Source organism: Rhinoraja longicauda, chromosome 23 (genome assembly GCF_053455715.1).
Source record: "Rhinoraja longicauda isolate Sanriku21f chromosome 23, sRhiLon1.1, whole genome shotgun sequence".
In the NCBI taxonomy this organism is placed as follows: Eukaryota; Metazoa; Chordata; class Chondrichthyes; order Rajiformes; family Arhynchobatidae; genus Rhinoraja; species Rhinoraja longicauda.
Genome location: NC_135975.1, coordinates 25,559,178 through 25,573,441, shown reverse-complemented (window position 1 = coordinate 25,573,441; position 14,264 = coordinate 25,559,178). Strand labels below are relative to the sequence as shown.

At 39.8% G+C, this 14,264-nt stretch overlaps 1 protein-coding gene across 1 annotated transcript in view; it reads right to left on the bottom strand.

Moving 5' to 3' along the window:
* LOC144604949 (mucin-6-like) overlaps window positions 1-2,643 on the bottom strand; it is a 69,546-nt gene extending 66,903 nt beyond the window's left edge. Inside the window, exon 1 of the mRNA XM_078419871.1 lies at window positions 2,579-2,643. Within this exon, the coding sequence (XP_078275997.1) occupies window positions 2,579-2,643 (65 nt within the window). The remainder of the gene's footprint in view (window positions 1-2,578) is intronic.
* Window positions 2,644-14,264: the final 11,621 nt, after the last annotated feature.

Genomic DNA, 14,264 nt, shown 5'->3' with positions numbered 1-14,264 from the left:
GCATCTTAATCATCTGTATGAGACAGAATGATGAGGGACTTTATTATATGTCAAATCAATGGATCTTATTGACCGAGGAGAAGGATATTGAATTATGTGAGGTAAGCGAAACAAGTAGAGTAGTGATGGAAATTAGGATGATTAAAGAAGAGGAGGTACGGACACTTTTGAAGAATATAAAAGTGGATAAGTCTCCAGGTCCTGATAGGATATTCCCTAGGACATTGAGGGAAGTTAGTGCAGAAATAGCAGGGGCTATGACGGAAATATTTCAAACGTCATTAGAAACAGGGATGGTGCCGGAAGATTGGCGCATTGCGCATGTTGTGCCTTTGTTTAAAAAAGGTTCTAAAAGTAAACCTAGCAATTATAGACCTATTAGTTTGACGTCTGTGGTGGGAAAATTAATGGAAAAGATACTTAGGGACAATATATATAATTATTTGGATAATCAAGGCCTGATTAGAAACAGTCAACATGGATTTGTGCCTGGAAGGTCATGTTTGACTAATCTTCTTGAATTTTTTGAAGAGGTTACCAGGGAAATTGATAAGGGCAAGGCTGTGGATGTTGTCTATATGGACTTCAGTAAGGCATTTGACAAGGTTCCACATGGAAGGTTGATTAAGAAGGTTAAATCGTTGGGTATTAATAGTGAGGTTGCAAGATGGATTCAACAATGGCTGAATGGGAGATACCAGAGGGTAACGGTTGACAATTGTATGTCAGGTTGGAGGCCAGTGTCTAGTGGAGTGCCCCAAGGATCTGTGTTGGGTCCACTGTTGTTTGTCATTTACATTAATGATCTGGATGATGGCGTGGCAAATTGGATTAGTAAATATGCAGATGATACTAAGATAGGTGGAGTAGTTGATAGTGAGGTAGATTTTCAAAGTCTACAGAGAGACTTGGGCCTTTTGGAAGGGTGGGCTGAAAGATGGCAGATGGAGTTTAATGCTGATAAGTGTGAGGTGCTGCATTTTGGTAGGACAAATCAAAATAGGACGTACAGGGTAAATGGTAGGGAATTGAGGAATGCAGTGGAACAGAGGGATCTGGGAATAACTGTGCATTGTTCCCTGAAGGTGGAATCTCATGTGGATAGGGTGGTGAAGAAGGCGTTTGGTATGCTTGCCTTTATAAATCAGAGCATCGAGTATAGAAGTTGGGATGTAATGTTGAAATTGTACAGGGCATTGGTGAGGCCGAATCTGGAGTATGGTGTGCAGTTCTGGTCGCCAAATTATAGGAAGGATGTCGACAAAATGGAGAGGGTACAGAGGAGATTTACTAGAATGTTGCCTGGGTTTCAGCACTTAGGCTACAGAGAGAGGTTGAACAGGTTGGGTCTTTATTCTTTGGAGCGTAGAAGGTTGAGTGAGGGGGGACTTGATAGAGGTTTTTAAAATTATGAGAGGGACGGACAGAGTTGACGTGGGTAGGCTTTTCCCTTTGAGAGTGGGGAAGATTCCAACAAGGGGACATAGCTTCAGAATTGAGGGACAAAGGTTTAGGGGTAACATGAGGGGGAACTTCTTTACTCAGAGGGTTGTGGCTCTATGGAATGGGCTTCCGGTGGAAGTGGTGGAGGCTGGCTCGATTTTATTATTTAAGAGTAAATTGGATAGGTATATGGATAGGAGGGGATTGGAGGGTTATGGTCTGAGTGCAGGTAGATGAGACTAGGTCAGGGAGAATGGTCGGCGTGGACTGGTAGGGCCGGACAGGCCTGTTTCCATGCTGTAGTTGTTATATGTTATATGTGTTATGTTATTACATTTTTAAACTAATTTTGTAGGTTAAAAAAGAATAAATTTGAAACAACAACAGTGACCCAAAAAAATGAAAAAATTGAAACTCTAGTACTAGCATAGATCAAGAATTCATATCCCTTTAACCTTTTTTGCATCAAGCAATTTTGAGTTAATGATGAAAACTGAAACAAATGTTAGCTAGTCTGTAGATTTGTTTACTTAAGGTTAACATCTGAAGTTGTACACTCAATAGTAATGTGAAATATAAAGTGAAATTTCACTATGTTCTCCAAAATATGTTCAAGCAACATTATATTTCATTCACAAAATGCTGGAGTAACTCAGCAGGTCAGGCAGCATCTCGGGAGAGAAGGAATGGGTGACGTTTCGGGTCGAGACCCTTCTTCACCCATTCCTTCTCTCCCGGGATGCTGACTGACCTGCTGAGTTACTCCAGCATTTTGTGAATAAAAACCTTCGATTTGTACCAGCATCTGCAGTTATCTTCTTATATTATATTTCATTCTCTGTGGCAATGCTGTAATTTTAGCTATCACCTTGAAATATTGCATGTAAAAAGTTCCAGTCAATAGAGTTCCAACTTTGAATCCCTATGGTCATTTATGCTGTCAGAAATTATACAAAAAATAACTCAAAATTACAAGTAAATTAATAATCTGCTTAAATTCAGTTAACTTCTTTAAAATTATATCTGTTCTTAAAATACTTATTTTTTTCATCAAATACATACATCAGAGAATGGCTAAATATATAAATATAACAATGCCTACCTGCTACATTACTTTAATTACAAAACATAATACATAGTAAAAATCTCACCTTTCAAAAGAAATAAAGCAAATGTATTTACAAACATGTAAAACTTCATGGCATTAGTTTGCAAGTGAATCAGATAACAATCTGGCAGTGGTCAATCCTGCTGATTGCTCGGTGTACTGTTTCACAAGTGTTTTATACCTATGTTTCGAATAGTCCCATTATATAGGAATGAGGAAATCGTTATTTCTTGGTTATTTTATAAAGTCAATCAGGACTTCAAACACTCAAGACTGAGAAATGATGATATGTTGTCAACCTTTCCTGAAGGCAAACTTCTGAATTCTTAATTTTGCACATTACAGCTGGGAGAGGAATTCAGCAAAGACAATTGTACTTATAAACTCATTGAATGTATAAATATATAATACTTTGAATCCTAATATGTAAGATGGACTTTGAGAAAGATTTGAGGGAGACAAAGGCTTTGCTTGAAAGGTTTGAATTCAGCAAAGCTAAATGCTACCATTGCTGGATGGGCTGAACGAAGTGAGAAAGAAGGGACAGGCCCATTGAGCGATTTCAAAGTGAGAATGAAGAATTAAAAATGGTTTGAGGGTCCTTAAGTGCAGGTGGATCGTAGAGGATGAGTGTTGATAAGTGCACTCCCAATAACTTGAGGTGGCTGACTCTCTCGACCACCGCCCCATTGATGAAGGTCAGACAGCATCTGTGGAGATAAAGGATACGCAATATTTTGGGTCAGTACTCTTCTTCAGATTGATTGACGTAGGGTGGAGAAAATTGGAAAAGATGTGGGAGCTGGACAAATTCATTCTGGTCTCACTCTGGCAATGGATGAAACACAGAACAGAAAGGTCAGTATGGGAATGGGAACGGGAGTTAAAATGGTTAGTAACCGGAGATCCAGCAGGCCTTGGCAGACTAAGCGCAAGTGATGGGCGATATGGTCGCCTAGTTTATGTTTGGTCTCGTCATTTCACTCAAGATTCTAGCATCTGCAGTTCTTTGCATCCTCCATGCCCTGTCTATTTAAGAATCTGTCCAAATGTCTCTAAATCATAGTAGTTGCATCTCAATTCACCATCTCCTCTGGCTGCACATTCCAGATATCAACTATTCTCTGAGTGAAAAGCTGACCCCACATGTCCCTTTAAATCTCGTTGCTCATACCTAAAAACTTTATCTCTTGGTTTTGATACCCCTACTATGGGAAAAAGATCTATGTCTCTCATAATCGTATATACTTCTATCAAGTTAGCCTTGAGTCTCCAACGCTCGAGGAAAAAAAACCCAGCCCCAAAAATCTCTTTGTAGAAGGCAGGTGCGGTTGTAATACATAGCGTGAAAGGGTGTAATGCAATAAATTTATTTCTAATATAAAATATTTGCAGCTGAATCATGGGGTGTGGTGAACTACACATGATGTGTGACGCTTGTGGTGGTATTGGAGAGAATGGAGGCTTGACGCGAACAGTTTAGTCAAGAGATTGTACCAGTTACAATTCAAATATTGGTGAGGCCGCACTCAAAGAATATCACATGCAATTTTGGTCACCTTGCGAGAGGAAAGATTCCAGTAAGCTGGAAAGACTGCAGAGTGGAGTAAGCAAAATTCAAACGTTTCAGTTATAGGGAAAGGTTGGTCAGGCTGAAATTTAGGGGGGTCTAAAATCATAGATTTCTAAATTATAGGGACATAGATAGGGTGAATATATATAGTGCCTTTTTTTCCCAGGGTAGGGGAATCAAGAACTAGAGGTCATTGCTTTAAGATGATAAGGGAAAGATTTGATAAGAACCTGAAGGGCAACTTTTTAACCCAGAAGATGGTTATGGATTGAGCTGCCAGAGGACATAGTTGAGGCAGAATCACTAACAATATTTAAATGAGAAAATAGACAAGTACATGGATAGGAAAAGTTTAGAGAAATGTGGGACAAATATGGGCAAATAGGACTAGCTTAGACAGGGCAACTTGTGCTGAAGGGATTGTTTCTGTGCGATATGATTCTATGACTCTAAAATCACGAAGATGGTTCGACCTGTATAAGTTGCCAATATAAATGCCCCATATTTCCCACAATTTCCATGTCATCTTGGTAGAAGTCATCTCAGAAGAGCAGGTATGAGGGAATTAGAAAAGTAAATCTGAGAGGAATATGAAAGGATCTTGGAAGTAACAAAGAAAAGCAGGAGATAAATGATGAAGTTACCCAGATTAAGCTATTTATAAAGTTGGAGAAGAATTCAAAATGGAGAAGGGTAATAACAAAGGTTGAAAATGGTAACAGAAGAGAAATTAAAGAGCATAAGACCTGTGAAATAAGGTGAGAAAGATATCAGACAGCACCCGAGCCCACTCCACCATTCTGTAAAATCATGGTCTCAACGCTATTTTCCTGAATGATAATGCTGATCCCCTATAATCTAAAAATCTCAAATTTGAATATATTAACAGCTACCCTGGAGTCAAAAATTCCAATGTTTCATAATTCACTAAGAGAACAAATTGACACTCCATTGAATCTTAAATGGTCACCTAGCTCTCTCCATCAGCTCCTCTTTATATGACATTATGCCCTCTTGTTCTAGACTTCCAAGGGATGACCAAAGGAATCATCCAAATCATGTCAATATGCCAACATTTTCAAAAACCTGTATGGACATGTTCAGTGAAATCATCTCTTAGCCTTCGATGAGTTAATTCTGTTAAACAGCTCTTCCAAGACAATCCCTTAATCCAGGAAAAAAACAGTGAACATGTGTGTTCTGCTCCATTCTTTCCTTAAATAAGGAGGGGAAAAATGTTTTCTCCTCTTTGCTCAGTGTTTTTCCTAACTGTGCATTCATAGTTTTCTGAGAACAAACACCCAGAGAGTTGTGAATTTGTGGAATTCTCTACCTCAGAAGGCAGTGGAGACCGATTCGCTGGATGCATTCAAAAGAGAGTTAGATAGAGCTCTTAGGGCTAGCGGAATCAAGGGATATGGGGAGAAAGCAGGAATGGGGTACTGATTGTGGATGATCAGCCATGATCACATTGAATGGTGGTGCCGGCTCGAAGGGCCGAATGGCCTACTCCTGCACCTATTTTCCATGTATCTAGGTATCTAATAGTTATGGAAAATTTCACAATGCTCACCTTTTCTATTCTCCTCAAAAAAAGGGTAACAGTCTACCATCTTTCTTCCCACTCTCTTAAGCTGTAGATATTCTTTTCAGAAATTTTGGGCTGGACTGTGTTAAAAGTAGCTGTCACCTGTGGTCCTTGCTCGCCCACATTTAACGGCTGATTGCAGAGAGCCATTCACACTTACTCTCCTCACTCTCGGCAAATGGTGTAATTTCAGCAGTAACTCAACATCAGGTGGTAAAATTAAAAAAAGTCAAAGCTCGATTGGATCTGTCAAGCATTCCAAATGTTTATGGTATGTAGAAATGTTTAAAGCAATGTCATTTGAAATAAATCATTACAAAGTATATATTTTCAAATAAATTAAATAAAATGGAAACAATTAAAAGGATGAACTAAAGTAATACAATTTTAAAAGTGTTAATCTGCCTCATTGCCTCCTACTGCACAAATTAGAATCGTCAGAAAATGTTGGAAGCTATCTGTGGAATTAAAAAATAGATTGAATTGAATTGAATTGAATAAATTTTATTAACCAAGTATGTATGCAGACAAGGAATTTGCCTTGGTGCTTTGCTCACAAGTAACAACATGACATAGAGTAAACAATTAAGAATAAAACATAAAACATTAAAAACACTAAGAATAAAACATTATAGTTTTTGATTCAAAACACTGTTTCTCTCGCCATTGATGTTGCCTGACTTGCGTAGTGCTTCTCTATTTCAGATTTTTTAAATGTTCAATTTTGTTTTGATTTTCATCTCTACTTGCAAGAAGGATGAAGGCTGAGGATGCTTGGGAATATCATTAGTAAAGAATCCCTTCCAAGTCACACATTATCTTAACGTTAAAATATCACTATTCCTTCAACCATTGGCATGTGTGTGAGGTAAAAAAAAGAGGAAAAGAGCCGAGTGCTTGCAACAGGGGTCAAAAAATTGGAACATTTTTGAACATTTACACATAAAATTACCAGTTTCAAGCCTCTTCATTTCATTTCAGAGTAAAAACAGACATTACAAAATAATGTGAATATGTCGCTGTACACTAATAACATTTTGAAGTAAATTCACACATTAATTGAGAATCTGCCCAAAAAGGTGGTAATTGGCTTTTCTGCTGTGTTTTATATTTTAACCCTGTCTACTTTTCTGCTGTGTTTTATATTTTAACCCTGTCTTAATTTATTTAGTTATATAATCTTGCACATGAATTTAATATTTACTCATTGCAGTTCCATCACTGATTTTCTGACACTCTTGGTTCCAGAGCTTTGCTGGTTTATCCAGCAGGACGTCAGCTATGGGGATAGATGTGCTGGCTCCAGCTGGGCTGGAGTTCCAGAGCCCCGGCTGCAGGTTGCAAATTCAACCCACTGATCGGCCATGGAAGTCCCGATGAGGTCGAGATTGGCTGCCTTGCCCAGCCTATGTGCCACATTTTCGGGTAGACTTCTAGGGCACCGGGGAATTTCTCACGGAACCTCTAGCGATCTCTAGCAGCCGAATTGATAAATTGACCATGGAAGTCCTGATGAGGTCGAGATTGGCTGCCTTGTCCAACCTAGGTGCCACATTTTCAGGGAGACTTCCAGGGCGAGGGGGATTTTTGGCGGAACCCCTAGCGACCTCTAGCGGCACACCTAGTGTTCATTTCAAGTCTATACATTGTTTTGTTTTTTTTCTTTCTTTTTTTCGATCCGATTTCTCGCGGAAATCATGCAAATTGCGTGGAAAATGGATTTTAAAAATGCGGAAATCCACGGGAATGTGGAAAATTCACATGCCTGTTCAACTTCACTGGGTCTAGTACCTGGACAGCACTCTTAAACTTCACCAGATGGAATGCAAGATTTCAAGAAAGTGAATGACTATCACCTTCCCAAAGATAACTAGGGATGTATTCTAATCGCTGGTCTTGCTAGTGATCCCCAGATAACAGATGAAAGAAAACACATATACTCTGATCACACGTTCTCTGCAAGCACTGTCAATTATCCCACCTTTCTGATGGGTGAAAGTTTCCGTTTACATTGCACCATAAATGGACTACTGTTTCCAGATACAGTAATGTTCAAAAGGAATTTTAAGGTATTGCAGAACTCGTGTAATCTTTCCTCAGTAAGATACCCATGGCTGTCTTGTCTAGTGACAGTGATACTGTGATGCATGAATTGTCCATTCTCCTCACAAAATAACTGCTTTCATGATAGAACCAAACGTCTACATCAGTGCTCCTGTTGTGGTTTCTTAACCAGCCAGATCAGGCTGCTACCACAGAGTGTAGCCACAAAATGGGCCACCTAGATCTACATATGCCCAGAGCTACTTCCACAGCAAGGCAGCAGTACACAAAAAGTAGCTGGGAGCACTGCATGGTTAGACAATGGCAATGAAGGTGTATGAACAAAGTTGATTGATAAATTATTTTAATGCTTTAGCTCTTGATTGGTTTTATTTATGTGGCTTCGAATGTTGATAACATAAAATTTTGAATCAGCTCTGGCAATGGGAACTATGGTAAAATTGAGATTTTGCTTTTGCTGAAAGTACCCCAACAATGCTTGTAAGATGGATGCTAGAGTACTTTAGTCAAGTATCAGAGAAGTAACTATATGTTTTAAAGGATAGTTTGATTTAGAAGCATCCTTTGAGATGATGGGAAAGGAATCATGGGATTCCCAACTTTCTTCTTCTCTGTGGCAAAGGTCATGGGGTTTCAGATACTCTCAAATAATTATTGGCATTCTGTTGGGAAAACATACTTTCGTGCATCTGAAGTGCACTGATGGTGAATGGATTGCAAGTGCTAATCAACCAGTCTGTTTTGTCCTCTGTGATGGCAAATTGCTTGAAATGAACTTGTACCAGCAAGCGGAAAATATTCTTGAGCACAGCTAAATCAGGCAAATGGAAAAAGATCCATCATACCCTGAACTTTTGATGAGGGAAAAATGGCTCTTATTCTAATCTTGGCTCAAACTCATGCATCATACTCAACACATAACATGCCATGTAAGATTGGAAACAATATATAACATGCAGAGGCACATGAGATTAGTTTATCTCGGCATCATGTTCAGCACAGATATTGTGTGCTGACAAGCCAGTTCTTGTACCATAGTGTCTTATGTTCTATCTACCGAAACTTCACTGTACTTGTGTATATGACAATAAACTTGAATTTGAAATTGGCTATCATGAATGAAAGAGCACCAAAATACTCCTGAGAGGCGATTTTAGAAGGTACCAACTGAGATTCATGCCATGATGAAGAATCTATGTAAAATTGAGCAAAACATACCAAATTGGGGGCAAGAAGGAATAAAACATAAAGATATTACATAAATGTTGAAAGAATCCAATAATGTTCCGTGTGAGATATCAATCTTGCCTTATAGTCAAGAGTAAAGAGTGTTTCATTTTCATATGCACTGACAATGAATGAAATTCGAAGTTGCAACAGCTTAACAGCATATTAAGCACTGCACAGAGAAAAAAATAATCAAAATATTCAATAAATGAATAAATAATAATAGTGAAAAAAATCTTAGTGCAATCAAAAACACAGTCCATAGAAGTTTATAATTGTCGAGGTTAATGTTGTTACTGATGGTTGCTGGTAAGAAGCTATTCTTGGACCTGGTGGTCACGGTTTTCAGGCTCCCATACCTTCTTCCAGATAGTAGAATCAAAATTAGCATGGCCTGGGAGGTGTGAGACTTTGATGATATTGGCTGTCGTCCTGAGTCAGCACCTTCTACAGATCTCTTCGATGTTGGGGCAGTCAGTATCTGTGATGGACGAGGCAGTGTCTACCACTCTCATCAATATCCTTTATTCCTGCGTGTTCGAGTTGCTGAACCACTCCATGACGTAACCAGTCATTGTGCTCTCCACTGTATACCTGTAAATGTTCAATAGAGTATTCATTGATGTATCGTACCTTCAATGTTCTAAGGAAGAAGAGGCTTTGAAGATCTTTCTTTGCAGGGTGTAGGACAGAGCTTCAGAGATATGCATGCCCAGGAACATGAAGCCAAATTGACATTTATATTTAAAGATGACATTGGAGCTGCTTCTGACTCCACAATCATGGATATGGAGAAGGTCGAGCAGGGGACTGATTAAATTAATTGATATTATATTATTGATACTATCTTGAGTGACCTACTGATTGGCACAATTTAATGTTAAAAATGAAGAAAGTAGGTCTCCCTGAAATGTGTTCAGATGAACAGCTCTCAACAAAACAACAAAAAAGAGACATTGCTGGATCTTGTTCTGGAGCACACATTGGGCTTGTTGGACAGAGCCCTTAGGGAACAATGTTCAAATTGATAATAGAGAGGGGCAAGGAGAAATCTAAATTTTACCTTCCAAATTGGAGTAATCCTGATATCAGTTGGACAAGAAAAGAGTGTGCGAGAATAAAACAGAACAAAATATTGGGGGACAAAGCTGTAAATGAAAATTGGATGGCCTCAGCATTTTCCAAAAGGGGGAAAAGTAAGGAAACAAAAGCCAGAATTCCCAAGGTTCCAACAGAGATAGGGAAGTTGATGAAAAAAAGAAAGGAGCATGACGCATGTAAGGTGATTAACTGCAATGAGAACCAAGCTGAACACGGCAAATTGACATCAGCAGTACAACGGAAAACTATCAAAGATAGAGAATAGGCAATGACGGACAGTTTAAAAAAAATGGAATCCTTTGAAATGTTCTATGAAAGATTCTGATTAGTTTATTGTCATTACTATGTGTCCACTGTTTAACCTGTAAACTTCAATGAGCAACAATATGTTTTGTTCAAATGAAGCTCACAGATTAATCATTAGTGAAAACTACACCGATAAATGTAACAACGTGTTCATGAAAGCTAAGTGGTGTAATATTGTAGTAATGCTGGAGTAACTCAGGAGGTCAGGTAGCATCTCAGGAGAGAAGGAATGGGTGACGTTTCGGGTCGAGACCCTTCTTCAGACTGAGATGCTGCCTGACCTGCTGAGTTACTCCAGCATTTTGTGAATAATATTGCAGTGCACTATGTTCGGCACAAACCTTGTGGGCCGAAGGGCCTATTACTGTGCTGTTCTATGTTAGAGATAGATAGATTCTTGATTAGTACAGGTGTCAGAGGTTATGGGGAGAAGGCAGAAGAATGGGGTTACGAGGGAGAGATAGATCAGCCATTATTGAATGGCGGAGTAGACTTTATGGGCCGAATGGCCTAATTCTACCCCTATTCTTTATGACCTTATGTTGTATCTTGTGTTGCCACATTTAGGGAGTGGTAAACTCAGGGATGAATATATTCAGGGTTGTTGAAATTTTGGAGTGTCCGTATCATTGTAGGTTTTGCTGTGATCTTTATTGCATATTCGTGACATGGGGGTGATTTAATAAGGGCATTGTGTATTGCCCATCCCTGATTGCCTTGGGGGGAGCAGTGGTTATGTGTATTATTGAATAACAACAATCCCGATGAGTGTGTAACTCAAGGTGTTACTAAATTAGGTGTTCCAATATCTTGAGGCAGCCTTGGTGAAATAATTGCTCTATACTCTAAAGAAGGATGAGAGTGACTGCCTTTGGTATCATCAGGGTAGCAGTTGACCCAATTCCTGTGCTGTAATGTTCTATGTTCCACAGTATAATCCTTCATTACCAGCACATCCATGTTCCCACCCCAAAGCTTCTTAAACACCATTATCATATCTGACTCCACCACCATACCTGGCAGCACTATCCAGAAAAATATCACCCTCTGTGTAAAAAACATACTCTGCACATCTGCTTTAAACTTTGCTCCTCTCACCTTAAAGCTATGCCCCCTTGTCTTTGATACTTCCTCATATTTTTATGTACTTCTATCAGGTCTCGTCTCAACCTCTGGTATTCCAAAGAAAACAATCCAAGTCTGTCCAACCTCAATGAAAATTCTTGCTTGCAGCAGCAACAGGCACACAGATTCAAACAGACACACAAAAATAAATTCCACATAAAATTCTTAAAGAAAGAAAACTGCATAAAGGCAATACGTTAGTACAAAAACATAATTAGAAAAAAAAGTCCATAGTAATGAAAGAGGTGACCCATTGTCAAGGTAAGTTTAGGGTTGTGTAATGGGCCCGTCCCACTTATGCGATTTTTTAGGCGACTGCCGGCGACTGTCAAAGTCGTAGCAGATCGCCGAAATTTTCTTTTACCCGACGACAATGACCACGACAATGCCGAGTCAGGTCAAGATTACACCGTCTTCGGAAACATCACGAAAATTCCCACGCTGTCAATGCTTCTCTGGCATCCTAATTTTTGCTGAAATCACTGACAAGTCGGTAAGTACCTGAGAGTTTTGAAATATAACATCTTGCCCGGGTTACTTGAAAGCCATGCTTCATGGTAACAAAGCATAAACTGGATTGACTTCCAGTTTACTAATAGCAGTATTAAGAAATTTAATTTTAAAAGTGGTCAAATGGATTTTTGAGAAAAGTGTGTGGGCATTCTTTGAAAATGTACCAGATGCATATCTGGTTTCTGGGTTGCATATCTTGGTTGGAAGCCTACTTTAAATGTAATGGCTGATGGCCATAAACATTGCGAAAATTCCCACGCTTACCTGACTGTCAAACTGTCGCCTCCAATCTACCTGTCAAATGTCCTGACGGTAAATAAATTGGTTAAACACAAGTGTTTTATGGTATTTTGAAATGACTTTACTTATTTTAATATTATGTGCTTCTAAATACATCTAAGAGAACCTAGCAAACCTGGGGACAGCATGCGACAGTGCCCGCAATAAGCAACGATACCTGGCGACAAGCCAGATGTCGCTGAGAAATTTCACTCCGGTTGATTTCTCAGCGACGCGCTGAGATCCACTACAATTCTTAGAAGACTCCTCATGATCATGCCTGCAACACCCCGGCGAACTGTCGGCGACAGCCTAGTTGCCGGCAGTCGCCTTAAAATTGCCTAAGTCGGACAGGCCCTTTAATTAGTTCAAGACTCTGATTGTTATAGAAAAACAATGTTTATGACTCTGGCGGTGTGGACTTCAGCGTTCTGTACTTCCTGCCCAATGTTATCAGTGAGATGAGGGCATAGGGTTCCTTGATGACAGATGTTGAGACAGCACCTAGCGAGATGCTTTTGATGGAGAGAAGGCTGTGCCCATGATGGACCTGACTGAGTTCATCACTCATTACAGCCTCTTGCGTTCCTTGCGCATTGGAATGACCATTTGAGGCTATGATGCAACTAGTCAGGATACCTCCGACCATCTGTGAGTGTATTCAGAGACATACCAAATCTCTTTGAACTTCTAAGAAAGTAGAGGTGCTGGTGCGCCTTCTTCATGGTTGGATTTATGTCCCAGGACAAGTTATCTGATATTTTAATGCCCAAAGATTTGAAGCTGCTAATTCTCTCCGCCACCAATCCACCAATAAGAACCAGCACGTGCTTTCCCGACTTCCACTTTCTGAATTCAATGATCAGTTCCTTGCTCTTATTGATATTCAGCAAGAGGTTGTTTTTGTGACACCATTCAACCAGCTGTTCTATCTCTCTCCTGGGAAATGAGTCATCACCATTAGTGATTCAACTAATCACAGTGGTCATAAGATCATGTGATAGGAGCAGAATTAGGCCTTTCGGCCCATCAGGTCTACTCCACCATTCAATCATGGCTGATCTGTCTCTCCTAACCCCTTATCCTACCTTCTCCCCATAATCTCTGACACCTGTACTAATTAATAGTCTATCTATCTCTGCCTAGAATATTTCCACTGACTTGGCCTCCGCAGTCTTCCATGGCAAATAATTCTACAGATTCACCACCCACTGATTAAAGAAAATCCTCCTCATCTCGTTCCGAAAAGAGCGCCCTTTAATTCTAGGGCTAAGATCTCTAGTTCTAGACTCTCCCACTAATGGAAACATCCTCTCCACATCCACACTATCCAAGCCTTTCACTATTCTGTACGTTGCAATGAAGTCCCCACTCATTCTTCTAAACTCCAGCGAGTATAGGCCAGTGCTGTCAAAAGCTACACATTCCTGGGATCATTCTTGTAAACCTCCTCTGGACCCGCTCCAGAGCCAGCATATCCTTCCTCTGATATGGCGTCCAAAATTGCTCACACTATTCCAAATGCAGTCCGTCCAGCACCTTATAGAGCCTCAAAATCACATCCCTGTTTTTGTTTACAAGCCCTTTACTACCGATTCGACTTGCAGATTAACCTTTCGGGAATCCTGTACTCGCACTCCCAAGTTCCTTTGCACCTCCGATTTCTGGATTGTCTCCCCATTTAGAAAATAATCTATGCTATTATTCCAACTACCAAAACGCATCACTTTGCTACACTATATCCCATCTGTGTAAGATTTGAGAAGTTTTCCCTCATTCTGAAAGCAACACCCAACCAAAGAGCTGCAGTTTGGACATTTTAAACGGGAGACTGGGGCTGATAGCGGAGAAAGGCTGCGGTCAGTTTACCAAGGGATGTCACAATCTGTGGGTCCTAAAATGGCCGCAGGACCTCGTGACCAGCCACAAGAGCAAAA